Source organism: Drosophila subobscura, chromosome O (assembly GCF_008121235.1).
Source record: "Drosophila subobscura isolate 14011-0131.10 chromosome O, UCBerk_Dsub_1.0, whole genome shotgun sequence".
In the NCBI taxonomy this organism is placed as follows: domain Eukaryota; kingdom Metazoa; phylum Arthropoda; class Insecta; order Diptera; family Drosophilidae; genus Drosophila; species Drosophila subobscura.
In genome coordinates this window covers 8,775,051-8,801,118 of record NC_048533.1, presented here as the reverse complement: position 1 = coordinate 8,801,118, position 26,068 = coordinate 8,775,051, and the positions used below count along the sequence as shown (strand labels likewise).

General features: G+C 43.5%; 4 protein-coding genes and 1 long non-coding RNA gene across 11 annotated transcripts; 2 read left to right on the top strand and 3 right to left on the bottom strand.

The window, feature by feature from the left end:
• Positions 1 to 862: 862 nt before the first annotated feature.
• LOC117897947 (L-galactose dehydrogenase) lies at positions 863 to 2,235 on the bottom strand. The gene is made up of 2 exons (XM_034807047.1): positions 1,235 to 2,235; positions 863 to 1,037 (listed from the first exon to the last, which is right to left on the bottom strand). The coding sequence occupies exons 1-2, from the start codon at positions 2,194 to 2,196 to the stop codon at positions 977 to 979; spliced, it is 1,023 nt and encodes a 340-aa protein (XP_034662938.1). The 5' UTR covers positions 2,197 to 2,235; the 3' UTR covers positions 863 to 976.
• A 535-nt stretch (positions 2,236 to 2,770) lies between these two features.
• On the bottom strand, positions 2,771 to 11,942 carry LOC117898405 (transforming growth factor-beta-induced protein ig-h3). Of its 5 annotated transcripts, none has more exons than XM_034807769.1 (10): positions 11,883 to 11,940; positions 11,363 to 11,480; positions 10,625 to 10,696; positions 7,080 to 7,207; positions 6,885 to 7,026; positions 5,087 to 5,278; positions 4,740 to 5,025; positions 4,213 to 4,684; positions 3,475 to 4,157; positions 2,771 to 3,405 (listed from the first exon to the last, which is right to left on the bottom strand). In XM_034807769.1, exons 2-10 carry the CDS (start codon positions 11,431 to 11,433, stop codon positions 2,905 to 2,907), a joined length of 2,547 nt encoding a protein of 848 aa, XP_034663660.1. In that variant the 5' UTR covers positions 11,434 to 11,480; positions 11,883 to 11,940; the 3' UTR covers positions 2,771 to 2,904. The 5 variants fall into 5 exon arrangements, with proteins under 5 accessions (XP_034663660.1, XP_034663661.1, XP_034663659.1 ...); XM_034807770.1 differs by having other exon boundaries at positions 7,080 to 7,204; XM_034807768.1 differs by lacking the exon at positions 10,625 to 10,696 and having other exon boundaries at positions 7,080 to 7,420; positions 11,883 to 11,942.
• LOC117898410 lies at positions 9,570 to 10,098 on the top strand. The gene is made up of 2 exons (XR_004649138.1): positions 9,570 to 9,776; positions 9,840 to 10,098. It is a non-coding gene; the product is annotated as an uncharacterized LOC117898410 (long non-coding RNA).
• A 1,066-nt stretch (positions 11,943 to 13,008) lies between the features above and the next one.
• On the bottom strand, positions 13,009 to 24,529 carry LOC117898409 (tachykinins). Of its 2 annotated transcripts, none has more exons than XM_034807778.1 (4): positions 24,401 to 24,529; positions 13,691 to 14,392; positions 13,404 to 13,632; positions 13,009 to 13,342 (listed from the first exon to the last, which is right to left on the bottom strand). In XM_034807778.1, exons 2-4 carry the CDS (start codon positions 14,333 to 14,335, stop codon positions 13,329 to 13,331), a joined length of 888 nt encoding a protein of 295 aa, XP_034663669.1. In that variant the 5' UTR covers positions 14,336 to 14,392; positions 24,401 to 24,529; the 3' UTR covers positions 13,009 to 13,328. The 2 variants fall into 2 exon arrangements, with proteins under 2 accessions (XP_034663669.1, XP_034663670.1); XM_034807779.1 differs by having other exon boundaries at positions 13,404 to 13,608.
• LOC117898406 (beta-galactosidase) lies at positions 17,463 to 22,031 on the top strand. 2 transcript variants are annotated; one of them, XM_034807774.1, is made up of 5 exons: positions 17,463 to 17,639; positions 19,795 to 20,028; positions 20,090 to 20,304; positions 20,367 to 20,784; positions 20,849 to 22,031. In XM_034807774.1, exons 2-5 carry the CDS (start codon positions 19,799 to 19,801, stop codon positions 21,906 to 21,908), a joined length of 1,923 nt encoding a protein of 640 aa, XP_034663665.1. In that variant the 5' UTR covers positions 17,463 to 17,639; positions 19,795 to 19,798; the 3' UTR covers positions 21,909 to 22,031. The 2 variants fall into 2 exon arrangements, with proteins under 2 accessions (XP_034663665.1, XP_034663664.1); XM_034807773.1 differs by lacking the exon at positions 17,463 to 17,639 and adding an exon at positions 19,715 to 19,731.
• Positions 24,530 to 26,068: the final 1,539 nt, after the last annotated feature.

Sequence of the window (26,068 nt, the reverse complement as noted above, 5' to 3'; positions counted from 1 at the left end):
TAAGGGAGAGAGAGAGCAGAAGTCTAGGTAACTGTTGACTGCGCTTCTGTGCTGTGCTGAGAGAGCGTAAGCGTAAAAGCTGCAAACGAGACGGACCAAAGAGAGAGAGGAATTGACAAAAGTTCTACTCTCCCAAGATATATTTGCATATGCATGTAAAAAGGTGAGGCGCGTCTACTGAGTGCTCTCGCAGATGAGCATGTACATACATGTTTTCTGTTTTTTAATAAAAAGTAGACGTTAGGTAAAAGTATATCTTTTTCTTTTGCCTGTCAAACATATTGCAGATTAATACATATTCCCATACATCTGCAAAGCAACTTCTCTCTTGTAGAAATGGTTGAGTATTTGCCTATTCATTGTGTGGTATTCCAGCATCTGCACCTTCTTTTTTGCAAGTCCACGACTAACCCAATGCATTCTCTCACCCTCTTGCCCTATGTGCACTCTCTGAGCTCAAAATCCATGCAATTTGAGAAGTCAATTAAAACAGCTGAAGCTTTGGAATGTTTATGTAAACCAAGAATACAAATATTTCAATCAAAAACAAATAAAACACTTGCTAGCCATACACTTGTTTATAAATATATTTGATGTACCAGGTAACGACAATTGATCTGTGGGTGAGCCTGAGCTTATCTTGGAAATTATCAATATGTTGTTTAAAACACATTCATACATACATATGTATGTATGTACATATGTACAAATTTACTTCTTATAAAAGGTGAATGTTTTCAACTAAGTCGAATAAGTATTGGAAACAAATCAATTCCAAAGGAAATAAATAAGGAAATCTGTACGTAAATGATGTTCTTTGGTTTATGAAGTGAAATGTCTTCCAATAAAATTACAGGCATTGTCTCTTCATTAATTAATTTATTTTATATATGTATGTATATTATTTGATTTTATTACATGCATAAAGATTTTGGAGCTCTTCAGGCCACATGCATTCCTCTTCTTTGACCTTTACTCATTGGAAATTGTTGATGTATGATAGAGTGGAGCCCCAGCTATAGGATTTGGTGAAAACACTGAAACAAAGACAAAGAAAGAAATACATGTGAAAAAAGTGATTGGATTGGATTGGACTGGACCTAATTGGATTGGTGTAACCAGTTTGGAGGCTGAGGCCAAGTTCGACCCGGTTTCAGTGGCAGATCCAGTGGCAGTGCCAGTGCCCGTGATGCAATTGCTAACACCAAATCCGATTTGCACAATTCCTACTCACTTTTCGCGCAGATACTGCAGCACTTCCTGCTCGTTTGAGGTGAGACCATCGAAGATTGCGTCCAGATTAACCTGTAGCAGCCGGCGATTGGGAATGCCAACGAGGAAGGTGGCTGCTCCGTCCAGTTGCATGGTGTAGTACATGGCCAACTTCCCCAGCTCAACGTCACGCTGCTTGCAGATATCTGCCGCCCGCCGACCCAGAGCCAGGAGCTCGGGACTACCGGGATGTATGGATGGGGGTCCAGCATTGGTGAGTAGCCCCAGCGAGTGGGCAGAGGCGCAAATGACGCCCACGTGTAGCTCCTTGAAGGCCTTCATGTGACGCAGCAGGGTGTTGTCCACCAGCGTATAGCGGGCATAGTTGAGGACCACCTGAATGCGTCCCTTGCCCCGCTCGGCGCACTCCTTGAGCACGTCCACATCGTAGCCGGTGATGCCAATGCAGCGAGCCTTGCCCGCCTTCACATACTCCTCCAGAACGGGTATAGTTTCGTCAAGAACCATGTCCAGGCTGGGAGCGGCGTCCACATCATGCACCTGAAGGACGTCCACTTTCTCCAGTCCAAGCAAGTCCAGGCTCCGCTTCACACTCTCTTTCGTCTTGGCCGCCGTATAATTGAACATTTTCTTGGGATCCAGCTCATAGCGAGCCACTTTGGTGGCTATGTAGTAGGCCTCCCGAGGTATACCCTTCAGGGCCTGGCCGAGGAGCTCCTCCGAATTGCCATAGAAGGGAGCAGTGTCAATGTAGTTGATGCCCGATTTGATTGCCTCCACCACCGTCTTGATGCCCTCCTCGCGTTGAAAGTCGTTGTAGAAAATGGAGGACAGGGTGGCACCTCCCAGTGCTATCTTGGACACTCGAAGTCCCGTGCTGCCCAGCTCCCGGTACTCCATGCGTCGCACCAGCTCCTCATTATGGAAGCCCTCGACAAAGGTGGCTGGCAGTTCTCCTGGCATCTCTATTCTGTGAATCTTTAAGTTGGAATGGGTACGGCACCTAGAGGGGTACGAGTTTTTATAGGATTTGGAAAACCTCTTCAGTAGCGATAAGAACTGTGAGGGAGTGTATACTCGTATGTGTGTGAGTTCTGTAAGTGTTTGCGCTCAGAAACCGCAATCTGAAATTGTTTACTCTCTCGCGCTCTCTCTCTCTCTCTCTCTCTCTATCCATTCTCTGATTGGGATGTTCTCTTGCTGCTCTCTGGCGGTGCTCTCTTTGGGGCTATACATGCTAAGAGCGTGTTTATGCGAATCTGTTGTCTCTCTTCCGAATTGTGGAACATTTATAGTTGCCTCTATCATATCATACGAATATCAGGATATGTATGAAATCTTTTCTCTCCTTTTGAACTTCGTATATTTCCTTAAGCAATTATTTATTTTGTTATTAAATATTGTTGGATGTTGCTCAAAAACATGAAATCTTTCTTTCCCATCTACTCTGTCAAATATTTTCAGCCATTTTCCATTAACATATTCCTTATCAAAACTCTGCATGTTTTTTTTAAATACTATTTTTGTTTTATTTATCAGAGTGAAGTCATTAGCGAATGCCAATCAATTGACAAATCAAATCGTTAAGAGTTAATATAAATATATACTTTATATACGATCATATATGTGCTTGAGATAGAGGAAAGGGAGCGATCATCAACGTTGCTCCGCTCAGAAGAAGGCATCGAAGTCGCCCTGTGGCTGATAGCCAGCGCCCGGCGGGATCAGCTGGGGTCGCTGCTGGGCACGAGGTGGCCTCGGCACAATGATGTCATTGATCTCGTGGAGAATGCCATTGGTGGCCACCACATCGCACTTGGTGACGCCGGCGTTCTCGATCTTGGGCCGACGATCGCGTGTGATGCGCAAATGCTGACCCCCAATTGATTCGATGGAGCGCACAAATGGCCAATTGGTGGGAATGATGCCAGCACAGCAGACAACATCCTCGACAATGTGCGTCTTGACCATGGCCACCAGTTCGGCCTGGGTCTGGGCCGCGGGCTTCAATGTCTCTCCCGACTCGCTGAACTCCTCAAAGACATCGTTCTTGGGCACCAGCAGGGTGTAGCTATTCGAGTCGTTGGACAGCAGTTGGGTCAGATTGGCCTTGCGCACCAGTTCCAGGAAGTGGCTGTAGCTGGGATTGGCCTCCAGCACCTTGAGGATGTTCTGTGGATATCAAAGGCAAGATACCATTTTTAATCAAATCCCCATAAAAAGTTTATCTTTCCGACTCACATTCTTGGGTGGCGTCAGTGGACGATCCAGCTGGTGCAGCACCGAGCCACAGCTCTCGTCATCGAAGTGCACCAGACGGGCACAGTTCACGGTGGCACGATTCATCACATCCGAGAAGAGCGCATGAGTGGAGTACAGATTCAGACGGACATTGGCGCCGGCCACCGTGGGCAGGGACTTCTCCGACAGATCGCACGTCTTGATCATGGGCTTGACAACGTGATAGTTGAGGAACTCCAACAGATCCAGATTGTGGTTCAGAACCTCAGGCTGCTCCTTCAGCAGGCGAGCCCACTCCGTGTTCTGCAGAGCCTTGTCTGTGGGTGCAAAGATCGTCACATTGTTCAGATCATCGAACTGATCGTCGTAGCCAGAGGCCTCCAGCAGCTGCTTGAAGATCGTCAGATTCTTCTGCGAGATGAGAGTGGTCATGGGCAGTGCCGTCTCCGTGGGCAGAATGGTATCGATCACATGGAGCACGCCGTTTGTGCCCATAATATCTGCTTCCATTATCTTGGCCACATTATTGATCAAGATCGAAGATGGCTCGGTCTGATTTTCGGCGCGCTGGGTGCGATTGAGGAGCAGCGGTTCACCCAGCAGATTGAAGGCCGTCGTCTTGGCTCCGGGAACTGTAGCCAGCGAGCAGAAGGTAAGGTCCAGCATGTGGTTCTTGAGAATGTCTATAAAAGAGTTGGAATTGTATTTATGATTGCTAGTCTTCTAGATGGAACTTACTTGAAGCGCAGCCACGTCCCTCCTTCAGGGCACGTCGCAGGTGCGGCTCCAGCTTCTCGAAGGCGTCATCGGTGGGCACAAAGATGGTCACTGGCTTCTCACCCTCCAGCATGGCGCTCAGGTTGGTCTTCTCCAGAACTGTGCGCATTATGGACATATCCGGACGCTCACGAATGAGATCCATCACGTTCTTGGTCAGGGGCTGGAGCATTCCATTCAGTGTGTGGACGAGGGCCTGCTCGGAGAGCTTGTCATGCTTATCGATGGGCACACAGTTGGCGGAATAGCGGTAGGGTTCCAGGCCCAGTGCTGGCGGCAGCTGGTAGCTATTGATGCGAATCTTCTGGTCTGGCACCTCCGTCTGCAGCAGCTGTTCGTTGGGCACATCCTCCAGCTGGACTTCTCCAAGAACTGCATGCAGCTTGTAGATGGACAATGGCTTTGTTTTATCGGCATTGGCTTGTTCAACGATCTGTGGGGCATGGGATTAGTGTGGAATCCATTTTCAACTTTCCTTTGCCACTTACATTCTCCTGCTGCTGCGCGGCATGGTACTCCATAAAGTCCTGGTCTCTGGGCAAAAAGAGAGTCACCATCTTGCCACTGCCTTGGCCCAGCAGGTCGGACAGTTCTCCGGCTTTGCGGGCACTCTCAATGAACTGCTTGGCTCCCATGTCGCTGGCTGTGGCCTCCACATCCTTGATGTCGATCTTCTCGCAGGGTGTGCTGAAGTCCGCATTCCTCGAGCGTCCATAGCCATGACAGCACTGACGTGTCAGAGTCAGGGTCTTCTTTTTGCCATTTTGATTGACGCTGCACATCGGGAAGAAGGAAGACAGTTACACAGAGTCTTGGGTAATCCATTTGGACTTACATCTTGGTGCAGACGTGCTTGTTGGGCTTCTCCATGCAGGAGTTTACGCTGAACTGGAACTGTCCGAAGAGTGGGGATCGCACAACGCTGCTGACGCCGTCACGTTCCTGGCCAAAGGTGTCGACGGTTTCATCAGCGTCCGTCTCTGTGGCCACTGTCTCGCCTTCCTCTTTCTCGGTGCACACATTGGGACTGGTGGGAAGGAAGAGGCATCATCGAGACGTTTGTTAATTATTCAGTTGTGTAATTTGCTTGAATAATCGTTTGCCTCTCTCTAGTGTTTGCAACTGATTTAATGGGAAACCTGTTTGCCGCAGGTGTACTCGTAGAAAAGTACATTCGATCCACCCTTTTCAGAACTGTGCAACTATTTCGACAATTGGCTAACAAATTTCAATGATTTATTGATGTATAAATGATGCGATCAATGTTTATAGCAGGGCTTGGAATTCGAAACTAAAATAAGAAACGACTAGAATCGGTTCCATTCGTGGAATCGAAGCTGCAACGAAAGATCTTTATGTAATAAAAATATATTACATATCCCATGTGGAATATATTTGTTATTTCTCAATTACATTTCAAGTTCTAAAGAAATTTGTTCATGCCTAGACCCAAAGCAAGCCTAGAAAATGTTTGCTTATGAATTAGTCATACATTTATCAGAGGTATGCAAATCGCAATGTCAATGTACCCATAACTCAGCCTATGTATGTAGATATTATCTATGAAACCAATCAAAGTTAGTTCAAGGCACTTATCAGACAGTCCATCGGCAGCCGCCACTCGTGTCGAGTGTTTGTTGAATGAATTTGCACAGTGATCCGCCATATAAAGCATAGTTATACATATATGCAAGTACATAGAGATGTACATAGATGTAGTAGATATTTGTGATGCCAGGCCATCAATTCAATTATGGCAGTCGCTGAAATATTTTTGTTTTCTGAAAGCCAACTCATTGTGTGCGTAGCTTTTTTAGAAATTTCCCAGTGAACCATAGTTGCACATGCTCGTACCTATATCTCTGTGTATATATCTCTCTGTGCAGCTAATTTTTCAATTTGCCACATTTCTGACTTTCATTTTACAACAAAATATCGCACAGCGAGTGAAAACGACGTCGGTTGATTTCACAATTTAGAAAAGTGCAAGCTTTTGTGTTTTTGTGTACTATATGCATAAATGTATAGTCCGACTTGTGCACTTATCCAATATAGTTCACTTAATGTACTCATTCACTTTCTGTCCGAGTACGAGTACAAGTACGAGTACGAGTATATGCCATAAACCACAATTTTCTGTCGACTTAAACAATTAATCGAACGAACAAGTAACCCCAAGAGAACAATTGAACCCGACACCATCGATGCCTAGAGATTCGTTGAAGCAACTATCATTGGCACGGAACCCCAGAGATCGTTAACTCTCTCGGCTGGGAGCAATCTTTGAGTGGATGGAAAACTACTTATTTATGTATTTATTTTAATGGTTATGCTCGATTGCTGCTGTAAAGCGATAAGCCAAGAAATAAAAAATTTAAAAAAAATCATACAATATTTAATAGCTGGAGTGAACTTGACATTGTGCTCTCTTAATTGCCAAGTGGCAAGAACAGCCATAGTTGTCGGCTCCAAAGCCAGTGCCAGTGCCCAGAGTCAAAGGCAGTCGTGTGCGGCGATTAGGAAAGAAGCAAAAACTTATGGACCATAACAAGTGGATTTTTAACATTCAAATATAGTTGGAAATTTGCCAGAGATTTTTGCTTATAAATATCTGTTAGAACGACTTTACTTACCCCTTCCACCAGGGCTCCTGGGCATTGCCGAAGCCAAAGCCGCCAAATGAATTGAAGAACTCATTGCCAAAGAAGGGGAACGATTGCTGGAAGAATATGGCTGGATTGGGGGCATTCACATCCGTGGTAATGGCATCCACATCTACAAAGAGAAGTCATGTTTCTAGATCTCTTTTACCTTAACTTTTCACTTACTGAAAGGTTTCTGCTCCACTCCACCTGCTGGCGGAACGGGTCCAGGCGCTGGTCCCACATCCTGACGTCCTTGTGGCCGTTGCTGGTGCTCCAGGGGCACGAACTCAGTGTCAAAGCTACTGCCGCTGCTGAAGAGTGGCAACAGGTGAGATTGTGGTCGCTGGGGTGCCAGCGGCGCAGGGCCGGGCGGACCGTGGGCCCAGACGCTAGCCACTCGCTGCGAGGCCTGGGCATGCATGGGCTCCAGATCGAGTGGTTCGAGTGGTGCGAGCGGTGCTAGTGGTATGGGCGCGAACATGGTGCGATGCAGCGGCAATGTGTGTGTTAAATGTGGCATAAAGCTGAAGTGAGGGGAGGGAGTAGGCGATCGAGTGTGAGTGTTATGGTTAGTGTATCTGTATCTGTATCTGTATCTGTATCTGTAAGTGTATGTGCTGCTTGTGTTTGTGTTTGCTCATGCAAATTCCATGAAGAACGGTTCGAAACGGAACGAAGTGGAGAATCCGAGCACCATAATTCATATGCCTTCATTGTTCCCTCACATAAAAGAAGCCTCCACACAGCCCCTACAGATCCACAAATGTCTGTGCATATATTTATCTGTACATATATATATCTCCCTGTTTATTTGTATTTGTAAATTCGTATATGTCCGGTTAGTATATATGCTGATCGTGCTCATTGTTTAGCTAATTTGTTTTTTGCGCAGCATTTGCCTGAGCCGCATACTAAGTGCCTCCCCCGAGCACTACACCAAATTCTCTGTACCAATGAAATCAAATGAAAATAACTTTTTAACAACCCACAAAAAAATCCATCACCAAACCTAACTTGAGACATTCCCCTTGCAGTGGTCCATCCATCAACTGGGATTTATGTCAACGATATTTTGGGTTTTACTATTGATGCATCTGGAGTCTACGTATAGGAGTATCACCCATCCAAAAGAGACACTTTCTAGAACATTCTTCGGTTGCGGGTCATTAAAATTCGCTTCGCGGAAGCTAATTAAAAAAAAACCCCCATCATCAGTGCTAAATTAAAAAATAAAGAAACGAAACTATCTGGCAATAAACAATAAAAATATAATGCTTCAAAGGCAAAACGTAAACAATTTGTTCAACGACTCGCCGTACTCCAACTGTCTATCCGTCCCTCAGTTTTGATGGGTCTGTATTCTGACTGGAGCTCTGTCTGTTCTGTGTGACTCATTACCCGAGTGGTACGTGAGGAGCTAGGGCTCAAGGCGGCTTAGCCTCAGAGACACCGAGGGACTGGCAATATATGTGTTTAAGCCGACAAAGCGATTATGGATGGGGCTTGGGCATTGGCCTGATAAATGTGTGTCTCTCTCTTGTCTCGTGTCTTGAGGAATTTATGTACCCAGAGAACACATTGAGTTGAATAATCCACTGTTAACGTTACTGTTCTTCACTCTCAACAATTGTGATGCATAAATTATTTGGAATGAATATAAATACATCTGAAACCAAAGCCATTCCCTTTTCTGGCTGAAAAATGCAAACTTAGTTGAATTGTTTATTCTGTTTTACATGAAACCTTTAACTGAAACAATAACTAATTAAACACTAAATTCATCAAGCTGTCAAAGAACCCTTTTTTTTTGTTAATTAAACAATTAAAATATTATTTTCTAGTGGAAATATGTTGCTAACATTGGACTAGCTTCCATTCCAAACATTTTCGCTTTTAATTCTAAAAATAAGACATCAAATGCGCTTTCAATTTCAAGTAAATCTTTAAGTTTCTCCACAAATTGCTGCAGTTTAGCCTAGAAGCCAATCTAAACGATCTTCTAAGTCTCCACGCAATCCTTTTACTCCACCTAAATTCGAGGAATTCATTGTTCGATGGAAAACTATTTCTAAATACTTGAAAAACAATAGATTTCATTATGATTGAATGATGAATACGATTTGGTTAACAATGGCATTATAAATGTGGGAATAAAACAATGATGAAAGCGTTAATAAATTAAAGATTCCCAAGGGAAAGCTTGTGAATGGAAGTTTCGGAAGGTGATATATCTAAAATAATACCTATAAGCTATATCTATAATTTCTACTAATATAAAATCGTTCTTATTTATTCTGGGATAAATATTCCCATTAACATTTCTCGCTTTAAATGTTTCTGCCTTGAGTTATTTCTCCCATGCCCATAACAAATTTTCAAAGATTCATTCACGCCCATTGTTAGGCGACCTTTTTGTAGAGATTTGCATCCTAATTTTCATTGATTTATAAACATTTAATTGAAAGTTTAAACAAATTAAAATCTGCGTGATTCGTTATTTAATTCCAAGGATAACACCTTCAGAGCCCTACTCTGGAACATTCTGGAGAATGCATAACGAATGCAGAAAACAAATGAAATTTTTAAACAAAATAAATTCTGTTCGCTCGGCACCAAAGCGAAAGTCATTGGCCACAGACTAGGCAGCGAGAGAGCTGCTGATGGGGAATCACAGATTGTCGGAGAAATGGTAATGTGGAGGGGGAGTCGCAGCGGCAGTCCCCAGAGCGGTGGCTGGATCCGACCAAATGACTGCCTGATTTAATTAAAGCGCAACAGCGGCAGACAGAACCGAACCATTTAGAGAGGAAAACACACAGAAAAAAAAGAGTCGCAGCAGCAGCAGTGACACACTTCGAGGGCAGATTATACGATTGTGGGGTGAGGAATACCTGGGCCCCCGAATTGGCACCTAATGACGTGTCAAATGTCAATTGTTTTCAGGGCCAACACTGTTTGAGAATTGTGTCAAAGATGAGCCCTAGAGCGGCCTGAACCTAAAGGTTGCGCCGCCCCCTGTCAGAGTCAGCCGAGTGTGGCGCAGATTGGAGGATGAAGATTTTGTTGGCCAAGTCCCGCGGCTGCATCTCTGGCGGATGCGATGGTGTTGCCCCACTTAAGTTGCACATTGTTCTCTTGCAGCAATATCTTTCGCAAAGCACAGATAAATGCAAGAGCAACATAAAAGAGACTCAGACTCCAACTTCAACTCGAATGGAGACCCGTCCGACCTGCAGGGTTAGTCTCAATCGCGTCAGAACAATCTCCAGACATTCTCTCAACAGTTTCAGTTGAAGGTTTTATCAATTGAGGTCATTTCTGGGGCTTTGGGACTTTCTTTCTGGGCCTTCTTCCGCCTCCAACCACATTTCGGTCAACTTTATTTGCAGTTTTGTTTAGCGAGCGAAAAATTTCTCCCAGAACAAACAGACCTAAAGGTTTCTGCCTCGAAAAAACTGTCATAAAAACCCGAAGACTGAATGAACCCAGTCTGCCAGTCGTTGGAGCTGTCAACCCGTACAGAATATTTCAGTTTCTTGCACACTTAAATATTGAAACTTGCTGAGAGTGTTTAGGTTTCTGTGAACTACATGTGAACTACGTGTATTGTAAATATTAAAACTGGTTTCAGGTGTTTGTTTTGGTAAGTAGTTGCCAGTTTTTGCTGGGTCTGATCTACTGGGTATGGTATGGCTGTGAGAAAAGCACTGGGTTGGCATATAGTTCACCTGGATTTGGCTAAAGATTCGGAAGAAGAACCCTCAGATTCATCAAACTCAGATTCCGATCCAGAGCCTGAGCTGAAATTGCAATCAATTAAATATTGGTGGTGAGGAAGAAGGAGAAGGTGGAGGGTACTACTGATCTTTATAGATCATTGGATTACTTTAGGGAACTGTGACCAAGGATTTTCAAAGGGTTTGAGTTAGCTATATTCAATCTACTATATTGGTATGTGAGTGATTCCCTGAAGTCCCCTACGAATGATAATATATTTTAGATAAAATTGTCCTTCCTTTCAATTTGTTTAATGAAAACCGTTATAATTTTGAATTTCTCACTTCTTTGAATGTATTTTATGACTTAAAATAAAGAACTCGTTATTAAATTTAGTTAAAATGATATTAAAGTCCGATTTAAAAGCATTATTAATGGCTTTGGTGATATGTTTCATGAAATTTGTATAATAAATTCCAATAACGTATTGATGATGACTTCGTGGTCCAATTTCTACTAATGATTCCATGAATTTTTCTAGTGTATTCGCGGTGTTAGGACACGCTTCAACAACATTTTTCATTTAGTTCTACATTCCGACAACAAGTTCATGCCTTATCAGAAGATGTCGATGAGTGCTTAGCCCGAAAACCACAACGAAATGAACAAAACACAAACTACATAAAATGTGCATGAAGCCAGAACACACAACACAACACACACACTGGTGTTGATCAGCAAATACTTACTCTCCATAGAAGGGCACCGCCTGGATGGAGATGGACCCGAGCAGGAGCAGGCAAGCCCACTGTCTCAACATGTTGTCTGATATCACAATATCACAATTTGAACCACTAAATTGGGGTGCTATACAAATGGGGGAATGGAGAAGAAAATAAAATAACAGAAAGTTGCTGTAATACAAAGACTCTGCGGGATGGCGATGGCGATGGCTGGCTGGGCTCAAGAAATTTCACTACTGCACTGGAAACAGCTGAGACGACGACCAAAATACAGGTTTTCCACGGCAGCCTGCACTCAAATATGTAGGTGACGACTGGCTGGCCACCGAGTGCGGAGAGAGGAGAAACTTTTCCACTGTCTTCACGCATTAATTGCGAGCACACACACATCTAATTATTGTCAATTGTCTTTTGGATTACAACAATTGGCACATCCACATCACAATCAATTTGATTAAAAAAGTCACAAAGTGTCTTTGGCTCTGACTCCTTTTTCGCATACAAAAACGACAGCACTAAAACGCACTCACTCACTCACGAGTAATGGTATTTCTCTCTGGAAGATCCGACGATGGATGTAGTCGTTACGAGTTTTGAAAACTAACTGCAAAAGAACGAAGATCGCGTCTGTTATTTATAAGCTGCGATTGCGCTGCGATGCCGCTCCTATGTCTCTGCGTTTGCGAGCTTTCTGAGCGGGGCTTCGGGCTTCGGGCTTCGTGCTTCTGAGAGAACTTTTGGTGACGCTTTTTATTGGTGTGTGACGAGAGGGCTGTGGGAGTGTGACGGCAAATGCCAAATTCGTGTGTACAAATTGTGAAAGTGCGAGCTGTGATAAGTGCTGAACACCAAAACGACAGGGGAAAATAAATAAACTAATCTGAGTACCGAAAATATACTGTGTAATAAATACTCTACTGTTTACGTTTGCATAAACGTATGATGGCAATATTTTACATTTTCCTGGAAATATTCCTTTAGGTACAGGCCATAATATGAATGGCCACACAGCTGTGCTACCTGTTACGCGAGAGGTGTAAGTGATGTCCAGCTGAAATGCGCACTTTAAATGTCGGTTATTCCCGGACGACTGACTGTGACTCCCTAACACCCATCAATCTCTGATTCCCGTCACCCAGTGCTCTGGACAGGTCTGGCTCTGGCTTCGGATAGGCTCTTCCAGCTTATTAAGAGTCTGTGTACATTTGCTCATATTAAGAAACTGTTCCGTTGTGGTTTATTTTGTTTTTGCATGTACAATCTGTTTGCCCTGGGAGGTACAATTTGTACATGTGTAGCTGAAATTGAATTTCTGGGAATTGTGAGAAGACTATTTAATGGTTTTTCTTACTTTTTTAATTGTTCTTGTCGCTGGTTAGTCATGACATTTGCTTATCATCTGGAGATCAAATGAAAGAGGATTATTCTTTTGTGGAATCATTGTTTATTCATTCATTAGTTACCATACAATATTTACAATATTTATTTGTGCTATATTTTTATGTATTACATATTTTTATATATCTCTTGTATACGTTGATGTATGTACCACAATGAAAGATGTTTTTTATTTAAATATATATATTTGAAAATAAATAAATGTGTTCCCCGTATAGTACATATATTTTTGTGTGTGTTTCTTTTGTCACTCGTGCTAATTTTGATTAAGAATTTCACAATTAGATATGCAAATAGATCAATGCTTGAGGAGGCTCTGGATTCAATTCAAGTCTCGTTCTACATTACACCGAAAGAAAATAAAACAAAGCCAATTGTTTCCATCTGCTGTGTCTGTTTGTGTGGGTGTGTGTATTGAGGGTGTTTGAAATAATCGCCAGCCCTGAGATTATTGCAAACACTCTTTTGTCGTCGTCTGTAACTCTGATTCCTGTCTGATTCTGTCTTTCTTTTCCTAGTTTCGTAGCTCTAAAAGGAACTTCAAACACTGGCAACCCCATGAAGTGAACGATTTCTATTCAACGAGCGCTGCAAGGAAGACGATTAATCTCAACTGCAGATCAGGGATTGAGGATCAGCCAGCACTCACCTGGACGCTTGCCGCGCATGCCCTGAAAGCCACTGGGCGCCCGCTTGTTATCCCCCCAAAGGTAGAGCCAGGGACGGACCAGGTACTGCTGATCGCCATCGTCAGTGTCTAGGCCAGTGTCCTGCTCACTTTTCTTGCCACGCACTGCCACAAATTTGCTATTGAAGTCCGCGTAGCGCTCCTTCTTGCCCCTCACATCGTAGGCCTTTTTTAAGAAAGTGTGCCAGAACTGGAGGCGATTAGATTCTCAAAAAGTTTGTGCAAGGACACGTGATAGTTGTTCTTACCTCTGACAGAGCCGCTCGCTTGTAGTGCTGATGCGAAACATCCTTCTTGCCGCGCACGCCCAGAAAGGAGTTGACCGGAGCCCGTTTTTGGAGCAGTTCCATGGCATCATCTTCGTCCTCGTCTGCGCTCATCGGTCGCTTGCCCCTCATGCCTGTGAAACCGGTGGGTGCCCGCTTTCCCACATCCCCAACATTATCGTCCCCAGCGGCCAGCCGCTCGAATAGATCCTGGAGTAGATTCTCGCGCATTCGCTGCTCCTCTATCTGATGTAGGACGTCGGATAGACGGTTGCTAAAGGGAATATACTTCTTGCCTCTCATGCCCACAAAGGACATGGGGGCCTTCTTGAGCCGCCGCCCGTTCTCGAAGTACAAACTGTCTTCATCCATATCGGCATAGTCGAGAGGATCGGGTCCTATCCAGTCGGCAGCACGCTGGTCCTTCTCCTCCTCCTTCTTGCCTCGCATCCCTATAAAGCTGGAGGTGGGCGCTCGCTTAACCATCCGCCTGGGAGCGTCTGGACCGGGCGGCAGAGTGCTAACAGAGGCCTCCACATCGGGTTCGGCATCGGCTGCTGTGGATGCGGCTGTTAACAGCAACAGCAGCAGCAGCGCCACTGCAAACGAACCTTCCTGATTGCGCATTGCACGTAGCGAGCTTTTAGGCGGGCGTTTGGAATCGAAGCACAGCTGGAAAGGGAGCTGAACATGGAAGCGACAGGTGAGTTTTGTGTTGGCAGAGGGACTTAAAACTCCATTTAGAAATAATTATTAAATAAAATGTTATTTATATGTGTTATTAGATAATAAATATTTATTTTCCTCTTGGCTTTTATCACTCTATCGATAACTGCAGCAGTTAAACCATCTTTAAGCTCACTTATAATGAATGTGGTTAGGCATAAGATCTCTGTCATCGATCAAAGAACCAATCGATTTAACTATAACAATCATTTCGATAAACCTTCTGCTTTAATGCAGACTTAAAATATTTTTCAGCATTTGACTGCCGCCGGCTGGAAACCCATTTCGCCCAAACTGTTTTCCATTTTCACTTCCTGTTTTGTTTGTGTGTTTGATGTTACTCTTTTCAGTATTTTTGCATATATTTTCTGTAGTGCACTTAGACTTACAAATGACTCGCGGGGGCGAGGGTCTACTTGACCTTTTTGTGTTTTAGTTCTCGAGGGGACTGGGTGCTGGAAGAGAAGACCAGCTCTAAAAGCGGGATTTCCAGTTGCATATGCATTCATTTGGCGGCCGCTTGCATGCTGCAGACCTAACGGTTTCTCTGATGTTGCAATTTGTGGTACCAGCCACAAATGCAAATGCAGCCAAAGGAGGCAGCCAGCTTCCAATGATGCCACACATGATTACGCGGCTATATTGTCGACACAGCCACGCCTTGTTAAGTCAAATTGCCATGCAAATGCTCTGCGCCTGGAGCGTTACGCCTTGATAAGACTCCAAGATAGAGAAATGGTGTCAGAACAACAACAGCAACTGCAACAGCTACTGAAAGAAGCAAGAAAGGCTTGCGCTGTGTCTGCCGAAGCTGTCGGTACCCTTGAAAGTTAATCTGCTCTCTGGAAGCTATTGATATTCGTAACCAGAAATAAGTTTAAATAAATAGGAACTTCTAACCATAAAAGTATGACAAAAAATATTAAACACTCCACAGATTATGTGTGTTGAAACCTTGCTAAAAATCATCATGCCCCTTCATGGGTATCAAAAACTATGGAAAAGTCTAACGATGCGCGCACAGGAAGCAAGAACAAACATGTAATTCAATTGATTGCCACAGGCGGCAGCAAGCAAACAGAGCAGAGCAGACACAGCGGAGGAATATAGATGGGCAGACCTGAGGATAAGGTGGCGAGGGGCAAAGGTGCGGGTAAAAGGAGAGCGTTAGGTGTTGGAGCATCAGCAGCAGCAGCAGAAAAAGAGCAATTCAATTGAACAACTTAACGAAATGCATTTGAATTGAATTGATGTTGCATTTGCCACAATCAACAGGTTGTCGCTTGCCACTTAAACCTCATCGTCACCGACTACAATAATTGTGTCGTCAGTGACGGAGGGAGGGCTGGGGGCTTCTGTTTGTCCGGGGATTTGAGTTACAGTTGAGCATAAGTGCAGGGCGCCATAAAGTTTTGTACTTTAAATGTTAAAAGGAAAAAGATAATAAGGGAAATGTCAAAGCATCAGGACACCGTGGCAATGGAAAAGAACGTGCCATAGGGTAGACTAAGACTTAAACTGGTCAGTCGCAGAAAAGCATAATTATTGGGAGAAGCTTCTGCTAGTAGTTGAAGAGGATGATCTAGCAGCAAGGCAACCGGCAGAGATCATTCGCTCGTTATCGAATTTAGCTGCCATTCCCAGCTCCAAAATTTCAACCCTTTCATTAGCTCATCATCCCATCGTACCCGTTCACTCTAATGCCATGCAAGAGTTTAGCTGCCACAGAATTAACAGCCTAGCGGCGGCGAATGTGTGTTGAGCTTCCGGTTTTGGGCGCTGCCGTGTGCCCTGCCACATCAACGCCCCCGGTTCACCGTCCTGTAAGGACACGAGGCTGACAGCAGCCAGTCAAACAATGGCACCGGACCAGCACTAGTCACACACTTTCATCCTTTGCCATCCAACTCCCACGACAGTGCCTTAATGTGTCTCCGTGTGGAATGCGGCTAAGCTGTTAACGTGTCCTTGTATGTTGTCTAATTGTCTATGTAGGGGCTGTACTCCAGCCTGCTGAGCGCTCTGCTTTCTTTGTGTGTGCGCCAGTGTCCATCCCAAAGGACACTTTAAACCGCCGACAGGCGTGTGAGATTAAAGATGGGCACGGAAACGAGTCCGGGCACGTCTAGATTTACATTCTCGCCAGCTCTCCCCCTTGCTGTGGATGTGTGTGCCCTGGATGTGTATAAAATAGGTCCATTAGCCCGGCTGAAAGGCCTACGGAACATGACCCAGCAACAGAGTACGACTTCGGCAGCAAACGTATGAAAATTAATAATAAAACAACATAGAAAATTCACTTTTTGGCCAATTGGCCGCGGGCTGCATTCTCGTCACCCATTTTTGCATGCCCAAAAGTTCTGGCCAAAACAAACAGACAAGTGGAGCGGAGCGGAGCAAACACGCACACACGAGCACAGTTAATGCATAAAATATGAGGCGTGACTGTACTTTTGAATCGGTTCTGACTTCTGGATTCTGGATTCTGGGGTTTTTGCCAGCAGCTGCTGGCCCCCCGCGGTTCAATATCGAAGCGTGCGTGCGTATTTTAAATAAATTTACATTAATATTGAGGCCTTTTGTACGGGGCATGCCAGTGGGCCAGGTCATACGAGCTTTATCCTCCAGCTGTTGTGGATAACAATAAACGATATACCCAGCTGAAGGTTAAGGATCAGCTGCAGTTTGTTCCATTGTATTTTCGCTAATGGAGTTGGAGTTAAACTCAGTGTTGGTGACCCACAATTCAATTAGTTGATGCGAGTACTAAGTAAATTTGTCAGCTCTCAAGGGAACATGTGTTATACTTGGACAACTTAGAGATCTTTTGTATAATTTCTATTTTGCTGGCGCACATAAATTGCTTGGACTGCATGTTGCAATTTGCATTATTAATTCGTATCTGCCAACACGTTGGTTCTATCTGGGAAAACGCTTCCCAGAAAATGTTGCTGGCACACTGCAATTGCCTGAGCCTCATGTTGCGGCTGCCGCTGTCGATTCTGCACTTAATCGGCGGCTTGTGGTCAACGTGCGATCATTCCGCATTCAGCTTTCAACCGAGACAGTCGCTTCGGTACTCTACGCTTCCCGATCCACCTACCGCTTGCAACCGCGGTCGCGATCGCGCTCGTTCTGTGTGTGTTCCACATAATAGAATCATAAGTGAGCTATTATAATATTTGTTATCAGTGCTATCAGTGAGGTGAGTGTACAGAGAGCTCTGAGATCTTCTGGGTCAACTATTGACTCCTATTCCAATCCACCCTCTGGGGGTTTACTTTGCCTCAAAGAACAATGGAGCCATGCCAAAACAAAAGCCGCAACTTTCTCGCCTCATTGTCGGTGAAGTACAAATGTTAAAGGGAACATGCAACGGGGGGCCGCAGTTCAGTGAAAGAGCCACAGATAGGCTAGGGGTACGGGTTCGCTTGAGTATGAGTATGCAAAATAATTGAATTGGGTCAAATGCCTCTAAATTTGTGCTTGCGTTCCCATTCCCGTGTTCATGCCCATTCCCATTCCAATTTTGGGTTCTGTTTAATATTCGGTTTTTCTTGTTGATACAACTTGGGTTTACATACATACAATATGTACATACATACATACATACATATATGGGAATATTTTTATTTTTGCTGATATTGTTAAATATTTCATTCAACGTAAGGTTAATGGCAAGTTCATGGCTTCCATTTCACAGATCATTTCACCCAAAATAAATGTTGTTGAGCAGGAGGAATCTGATGGGATATTTTTATAGGTTTTTGCCCAAAAAATGCACACAATAAATAAATGTTACATCAGTAATAGTGATAGTGAAATTCTCATAATATTTTCAATAAATTAGGGGAAACACTAGCAGCTCAATTAGCTCGAATTGCTAATCTTTTAAGACCTTTATTATTAATCATTAATATAGATGTAGTGCAAGGGAATCACTTCTGAAGTACAGTACTCTCTGGTGTTTGATATTTAAATGCAGAAACCATTCCATTTAATTTATAATCTTCATATAAAATTTCACAAAATCATGAAAGAAAAACTCTTTCAAGCTGAAAAATGCTCCTCAAATTACCAAAAAATACAGTCATACAGAACGTATCATGAATCATGGAGAATATTCAGATGTGCAGAAAGCAATAATAGTAGTCGGGATAATTATAGCACTTATGTGCAAAATAATCAGCGGACAACAAAAAGAAACCACAAACACACGTAGCATAATGCCAAATCGCAAAAAAATATTGTATGTATTATAATAACAAGAAAAAGAAAGAAAAGGAAAGCAAAGCAAAGAACGAAATGAAAGTGATAAGAAATGTTTTGTTTTATAAAAAGTGTATGAAAACATTTTATACTAATTGCTAAACAGCTGCTCGATTGCAGAGAAACAACTCCATAAACAATAATGAAAGTTAATTCGTGCCAATAAATTTGAGGTCTGCATTAATTGATGAGCGGCAACATAAAATACAAGTCTAACAAAAGTCCCAAGTTCTGATTGACTTTCGAGAGGGGTACGGGACTGGAACTGGGACGGGACGACAGATGGAATTAATTTTCAACCAATTTATAAGCAAAACAAACAAGAGATTAAATCATTTTGTTGTCACTAAACAATTGAGCCATGAACTTCAATTGAAGCATCTCAACTGAGACGACGACACGAGTTCTGAACTGAAATGAACTCGACCGAACAGATTTGAGATGATTTAAATAGATGTACTAGGAAGCGGAAGGGGTTTGCCTAGCCGGAAGATACACATGCACTCGTGAGTGGGAGAGTAGTTCTAGTAATAGGAATAATTGTAATCGGATAGACCATTCTTGGATGCCAAGCAATTTGAAATGGTTCCAGGGGAATATGTAGACAGTGATTTTTTTGGACTGATTAAATCTTAAACTGAGGGGTCGATAATGTAAATTAAACTCTAATTAATTGCTCGAGATTTAATAAATTTATGATAATCCTCCAGTTCAAACAGACGCATTTATTCTCCATAAGCCCAGTCATTTTATATGCCACACAAATTGCGCTTAAAAATGTATCACAAATAAATTAGTTATTTATTGCCTTTGGAAAGCGAAAACACAATTTTTAACAAATTATTAAAACAATGGGAAAGACAGATGGTTTGTGCTTACAATAAGTATAGACAGGATCCACATTCCGAAAATAAAAATGTAGCCAACTTAGAATCAAACTTCAATGAAAAATACAACTGGCAAAAGCAAACCAAATACATTAATACAAAAATGTATTGTTCCTCTTTTAATTTACATTGGCTTTGGAGGTACAATTTATTTGTAGTTCAACGAATAATTTCTAATTATTTTTGTTTGTTTTTCTACTTCAGGAAAATGAAGCTCGGCGTATTGATCATAGCCTTCCTTTGGGGCGTCGTTTTCCTAATGGGAAGCGCAAATGGGAATCGAACTTTCACGGTGGACTACCCAAATGATCAGTTTTTGAAGGACGGTACACCATTTCGCTTTATTGCCGGATCGTTTCACTATTTCCGCGCTCACCCCGCCACCTGGCAGAGGCATTTGCGGACAATGCGAGCAGCTGGACTCAATGCGGTGACCACGTAGGTTCTCACTTCACTCTTTGATTAAAAATCCTTCAAATATACTCCGTGTGCCGCATAGCTATGTGGAGTGGTCGCTCCATAATCCCCGAGATGGGGCGTACGTCTGGACAGGCATAGCCAATTTGGAGCGCTTTATCCGCCTGGCAGTGGCCGAGGACCTGCTGGTTATCCTCCGTCCAGGCCCGTACATCTGTGCGGAGCGTGACATGGGCGGCTTTCCCTACTGGCTCTTAAAAAAGTATCCCGGCATTCAAGTCCGCACATCGGATGTCAGTAAGTGGAAGGTGAACTTCATCAATGAATTTGATTTAAATGTGACTCCGTTCCACCTCTAGACTACCTCAGTGAGGTGCGCATCTGGTATAACCAGCTCTTTACCCGTATGGTGCCATATCTGTATGGGAAAGGTGGACCCATCATAATGGTGCAAGTGGAGAACGAGTATGGCTCGTACTTTGCCTGCGATGGCAAATACCGCACCTGGCTGCGCGACGAAACGGAGAGCCATGTGAGGGGCCATGCCGTGCTCTTCACCAACGACGGGCCCAGCGTCTTGCGCTGCGGCAAAATCGATAACGTACTGGCCACCTTGGACTTTGGTGCCACCAACGATCTGGAAGCAACCTGGTCAAGGTTGAGGCAGTTTCAGCCCAGGGGTCCCTTGGTCAATGCGGAGTACTATCCGGGTTGGCTGACACACTGGACAGAGCCCATGGCCAATGTGAGCACGAACTCGATTACTGGAACTTTTATGTAAGCTTCGATGAGAGTTTCAAGCGGCAAGAAGATCATTTGTAAATTTCCTAACCCCCAACAGAAACATGCTGGACAGTGGGGCGAGTGTCAACTTCTACATGTTCTATGGCGGCACAAATTTTGGCTTCACTGCAGGCGCCAATGAGAATGGTCCCGGCAACTACATAGCGGACATCACCAGCTACGACTACGATGCACCCATGACAGAGGCCGGCGATCCCACGCCCAAGTATCAGGCTCTCCGCAGGATCATCGCCAGGTATCTGCCGCTGCCCAATGTGCCCGTTCCGGCACCCGTGCCAAAGCGAGCCTATGGCACAGTGCGTCTGCTCAGCTGCTGCACACTGTTTGCCCCGGGAACCCGCCAGAAGCTGGCCACGGGCATGGTGCAGGCTGCCAAGCCGAAGACCTTCGAGGCCTTGGGCCAGTACTCGGGACTGGTGCTGTACGAGACTTGGTTGCCGCGCTTCAAGCGAGATCCGAGCATCCTGAATGTGCCTGGACTGGCAGATCGTGGCTATATCTATGTGGACAATGAATATGTGGGATTGCTGGCCCGGGAGACGCCCGTGTTTTCGCTGCCGCTAAGTGCCAGTGCCGGACGGCGCTTACAGATCCTGGTGGAGAACCAGGGACGGATCAACTATGGCAGGCAGATCAACGACTTCAAGGGCATCACCAAGGACGTGCGGCTGGACAAGCAACTGCTGGTCAATTGGAACATGACCACTTTCCCACTGGAGTCCTACGAAAGTCTGGAGCAGCTCATCACGCAGTCGAATGAGGCGGCTAGCATGGGCTTCCAGGAGCTGAGGAAGCCCCAGCATATGCTACGCTCGGGACCAGCCATCTACCATGGCATGCTCAATGTCGTCCAGGAGGCGGACCTGGCAGACACCTACCTCGACATGTCCGGTTGGGGCAAAGGCATTGTGTTCTTGAATGGCGAGAACCTCGGTCGCTACTGGCCTCTGGTGGGGCCACAGGTCACACTCTATGTTCCCGCTCCGGTGCTCAAAGTTGGCTCGAATAGCATAGTGGTGGTGGAGTACCAGCAGGCTCCTGCCGCCACGGAGTTGCATTTCCGGGACACGCCCATCCTTAATGCGAGAACTGGTTAGGTCTAAGGCACACATTCTCTCCCATACATCATGCATCATTCGTTAATGTACATTTAAATGTAAATTTATGCGGTTTAAGCTCTTTGTGAGGCATTAAAGCCAGTCATCTGACTCGTCATCCTTTGTGTAAAAGACTCATTAAAGATGTGGGAGTGAGGGATGGTTTGTTGTAGAAGGAGTTGGCTGGGAGGCTCTAACATGTGTGACCTTTCTGCCTTGCCCAAATTAATCCCAAATGATTGAGATTGAAATCCACAACGTGCGCTGATGAGATCCAAGTCAAAGGCAGCTCCAAGAAGAGCGCCGCGTTTTGGTTCGTTGATTTTTAGGTAGCCCAAAAGTTGTATTTTTTATGACAGTTTCTCAAACCAACTACCCTGTGTGTTCATCTTTTGCTTTGCCGTCTTTAAATATGTGACTTTACTAAGCCTGAATGGGTTCCCTTGGCTGATTGAATTACAAGTCTCTTCAGCTCTCTCGATTTCCAAAAAAATTAAAGCAAGACTGCGTAAAGGTTTTTATCCGTTTTCACTTAAATGAATTATACGGAATAGAATCAATGTGAAAACTCTAACTATTTAGTAACAGTAAGTATTAGAAAATAAACAAAAGCCCACACGAGAGATGCAATAATTTCAACCAGCTCACCAAAACTCTCAAACCCAACTACGCTCTGAAGTCATAACCTAATCGAATCCTAAAGTACCCAAAGAACTGCGATCAATCAGTTTAACAGTGAACCGAAGTGTCAAAAACCTCTCTTGCGCCAGCTTGAAATAGTTTCGTTTTGGCAGAGTTTTATCCTAGAACCAAAATCGGTTCCAGTCATGAGACTTTTCCCAAAACATTAAAATAGTTATGCACATTTTTTAACACACCTTAAATTCATTCAGGGGTCAGAGTATCACTGAGAAATTAAAAATAAATGTAAATTGAAGATGTGCCTTCAGCAGGAGTGGGAGGTGAGGCTCTAACATGTGTGACCTTTGTGCCTTGCCCAAATGATTCCCAAATTAGATACAAAGATCCACTTGAATGCGGTGCTTAACTATTTATATTCATACAAGTTCCATTAGAGTGTCCCTAACTAGATCCTATTTGGGGCTAAGCAGTGCTAGGGCCTGCGAATGGCTCCCCACTTGACCATCTCTTGTGTCTGTAATGAGTCCCATCTCTGGTACAGTTGTTGCTTGGGTTAATTACTGTGGACATTCTCACACATATGTACGCCCACACAAGACACGCACACACTTGCAAGTACAGATACATTTTAAAGCATCTTTTAGGCGCAGCTGCAACTCAAGTATTTGCCGAGCTACACATGATGTAATTGCCGTGTTCTCGTCATTCTGCTGTTCCGCTCTTCTGCTGTTGTCCAAGTTGACATAAAACAAGTTAAGACCCAGGGGCAGTTTTAAAGCGTCACCTCATGCCGGCCATGACATTCCCCTCGCCTTCGTACGCCCCACTTCCCGCCCTGTAGTTATTTTCTGTCCTTTGCTTTACTTTTTTGGTGAGAGAGTGGTCCCCTAATGGACTCCGCGTTGCGTGCTGCCACCGGATGTGTGCCCTCCCAGTCCCGTCCATGCATCTGTATCTGGGCATTGTTGCTGCCTTTTATTAGCTCTCGCCGCCGGCTGCCAATTGATGGTTTCCATCCTCCATAAACATTGTTTGCAAGATGTAAAACAAAGCGAACTTTTGTCAATAATTTCAAGGAAACATAATTTTGTGAAATTATTTTCCATCACTCAGTAGTAGTGAGAATCTCATCGGTAATTCCCAACTTGTTAGCTCTGACCATTCAGTCAATCAATTAAATAAAGAAATAATTTCAAAGTAAACCAATAAATCAAACCCCCGCCAGGAGGTTCGTTTCTTTTATTACCCTCAAATTAGGTGAAAGCTGTCAAAATAAGTTGAACGGGCTGCTAGTAAAATTTCACGTCATAAGAAAACTTGGCAATGACACTAAAAAGGCCCAAGAGATCAAATAGTCATGGAAATCTTAACTAAATTCTGTACAACAAATGGCAGTAAAAAAAGAAGAAAAGAAAGATTTAAACGCATCTTATTTTTGCAAGCAAATTCTGCACTGTGTTCATTTCTTTACAAGTTTATTGGTTTAAACTTGTAAAAATTAAGCGAACATATTTTTAAATAATTCCTTAGTATATTTATAAAAGAAAATGTTGCTGCACTAATTAACAAAAATAAAAAATTGTTGTAGAATGATTTCAAAATGAAAATTCAAGAACTATTTTTTAATATTGATAATTTCTGAGCTAAATCTAATTACGAATTTGTAGTCAAACTTAAACTAATGAAAACTACCGCTAAGAAAGTGTTACAATAATTTCACTTTGAAAAATTGCACCGAATTATAAAGAGTTTCCATATTTATAACAATGTCTACCATTCGGTTTTTGACAAGGCTTTGTCGTGTTTCGTTTTGTTCAATTGTTAAAAACTCAATCAAAAATTGCACTTACAAATGTTGGAAACTCAATTTGGGAAGCACTTTCACTTGATTTTACTCCTTTTATGGGGCTTTTATTTTGCTGTTTCGTTCTTTAGAAAGGTTCGCGTATCGGTCACGCCGAGAGGTATGCAACAACTGAGCGACAGATCAGAGCTGCAGCGGGCTTTTATAAAAATCGAACGTGGATAGCAGAATGGGCGGACGAAGAAGCAACAGCAGCGGCCATCGGATAAAACCGAAACAGGAAGCACGACAGGCACCAACACGGCGACGAGCAGACACGAACAATGTTCGTGCATATCAACAATTGGTCGAATAGAAAGTCTACATTACCATGGTGTGAGAACATGTGGGTGTATGTTGTGCGTGTGTTTGTGTGTAGGGGAATTGGTGTGTGCGAATAATTCGTGTGTGTGTGGGCGCCACTTCACCGTGGAATAAAAAAGGCCTCCTCACCACGCAATTGAATTGAACGGAAATTCTGTTTGCATATGTGAATAAAACATATGCAAAAAAAGAACAAAGAACAAAAAGAAAACAGAAAAAAAAAATGAAATGGAAAATGAGAAATGGGCAGAAAAATCGCCAACTGGCGAACGGACGCACCACTTGCCTGAGCGAATAATAATTTCAATCAGACTGTTTTTCTTTTGTCTTTACATTTTGGGTGAATCTATGATTAACTTTTTCGTGATGAAAATTTCCCAAATAAAAATTATGAACTGTTGTTGATTTACCATTGATATTTGTGCATCGAAATTAAATTATATTCAGGTGCGGATCATTGAGCAAGCGGAAAAGGATACGCGTCGTTTTGGGAGCTGAACTTTCAGTTACATTTGTATACTCTACTCTTGACAGTACCTCTGGCTGTTTTGTAATAAGGCATTATGATAAATCAACCTCTAAAAGTTCGTTGCTTTTCACAACCCGATTTCAAGATCAATCTTTCGATTCTTTGTTCCTATGGCAGCTGTGTACATATCACATTGTACGCTCTAAGGGTTCATTGATTAAAATATTATTTAATGTATGGCAGAAAATGGATGTATAGTGTCATGAAAGATTGTGGTGGATGGGTCTTTCCGCAAGAGTATAACAAACGAAACAGACGGATAATAAGAGTGACAAATATACGCATGCTCATATTAATATTTTTTTAAAGCTTTCTGAACAATTAATGTGGGAATGAATGCGTCATAAAGCAGCGACTAATTAAAGGCGAAAGTTGCATCCGCATAGGTTAAACGTGGATGATGCCACATTTAAGCGGCAACAGCAACAACAATGCACTTGAGGCGAGGTCGAGGCAGCGTTCAAGATAAGACCAGCCACCCACGCGCCACTCGCAAAGGCCAAGTGGATGCAAGACACATCCGCCACATCCTCTTTACACCGAGAAAAAATGTGTAATATTTACAAATCGACTCAGCTAAAGGCTGCCATTACCATTTTAAACTGATATTTAAGCTGTTATTTATTGTATTTATTACACGATTACTTGTACTTATTGACCTTCGGATACCCCAGCTGAAATTGGTCCAAGATTTTCCGAGTGTAGTCGTACCCTTTTTGGCCGCGAGGCAGGCGTTTATTGTTATTGTTCTTGATGTTGCGACCACTACAACGTTTGTTTTTTTGGACTAAAATTAAACATGGCAATGTGGCTGGCTGCTTC

What these genes read in the sequence shown, in the direction of transcription:
- LOC117897947 (XM_034807047.1), bottom strand. Translation starts at nt 2,196, where the DNA reads ATGCCAGGAGAACTGCCAGCCACCTTTGTCGAGGGCTTCCATAATGAG. An exon ending in CTGCAGTATCTGCGCGAAAA is followed by an intron (nt 1,038 to 1,234) that starts GTGAGTAGGAAT and finishes TCTTTGTTTCAG; the next exon opens with TGTTTTCACCAAATCCTATA.
- LOC117898405 (XM_034807768.1), bottom strand. Translation starts at nt 11,433, where the DNA reads ATGTTGAGACAGTGGGCTTGCCTGCTCCTGCTCGGGTCCATCTCCATC. An exon ending in CAGGAGCCCTGGTGGAAGGG is followed by an intron (nt 5,279 to 6,884) that starts GTAAGTAAAGTC and finishes CCTTCCCACCAG; the next exon opens with TCCCAATGTGTGCACCGAGA. An exon ending in CCGCGCAGCAGCAGGAGAAT is followed by an intron (nt 4,685 to 4,739) that starts GTAAGTGGCAAA and finishes CATGCCCCACAG; the next exon opens with ATCGTTGAACAAGCCAATGC.
- LOC117898409 (XM_034807778.1), bottom strand. Translation starts at nt 14,335, where the DNA reads ATGCGCAATCAGGAAGGTTCGTTTGCAGTGGCGCTGCTGCTGCTGTTG. An exon ending in AGCGAGCGGCTCTGTCAGAG is followed by an intron (nt 13,633 to 13,690) that starts GTAAGAACAACT and finishes AATCGCCTCCAG; the next exon opens with TTCTGGCACACTTTCTTAAA.
- LOC117898406 (XM_034807774.1), top strand. Translation starts at nt 19,799, where the DNA reads ATGAAGCTCGGCGTATTGATCATAGCCTTCCTTTGGGGCGTCGTTTTC. An exon ending in GGACTCAATGCGGTGACCAC is followed by an intron (nt 20,029 to 20,089) that starts GTAGGTTCTCAC and finishes TGTGCCGCATAG; the next exon opens with CTATGTGGAGTGGTCGCTCC. An exon ending in AGTCCGCACATCGGATGTCA is followed by an intron (nt 20,305 to 20,366) that starts GTAAGTGGAAGG and finishes TTCCACCTCTAG; the next exon opens with ACTACCTCAGTGAGGTGCGC.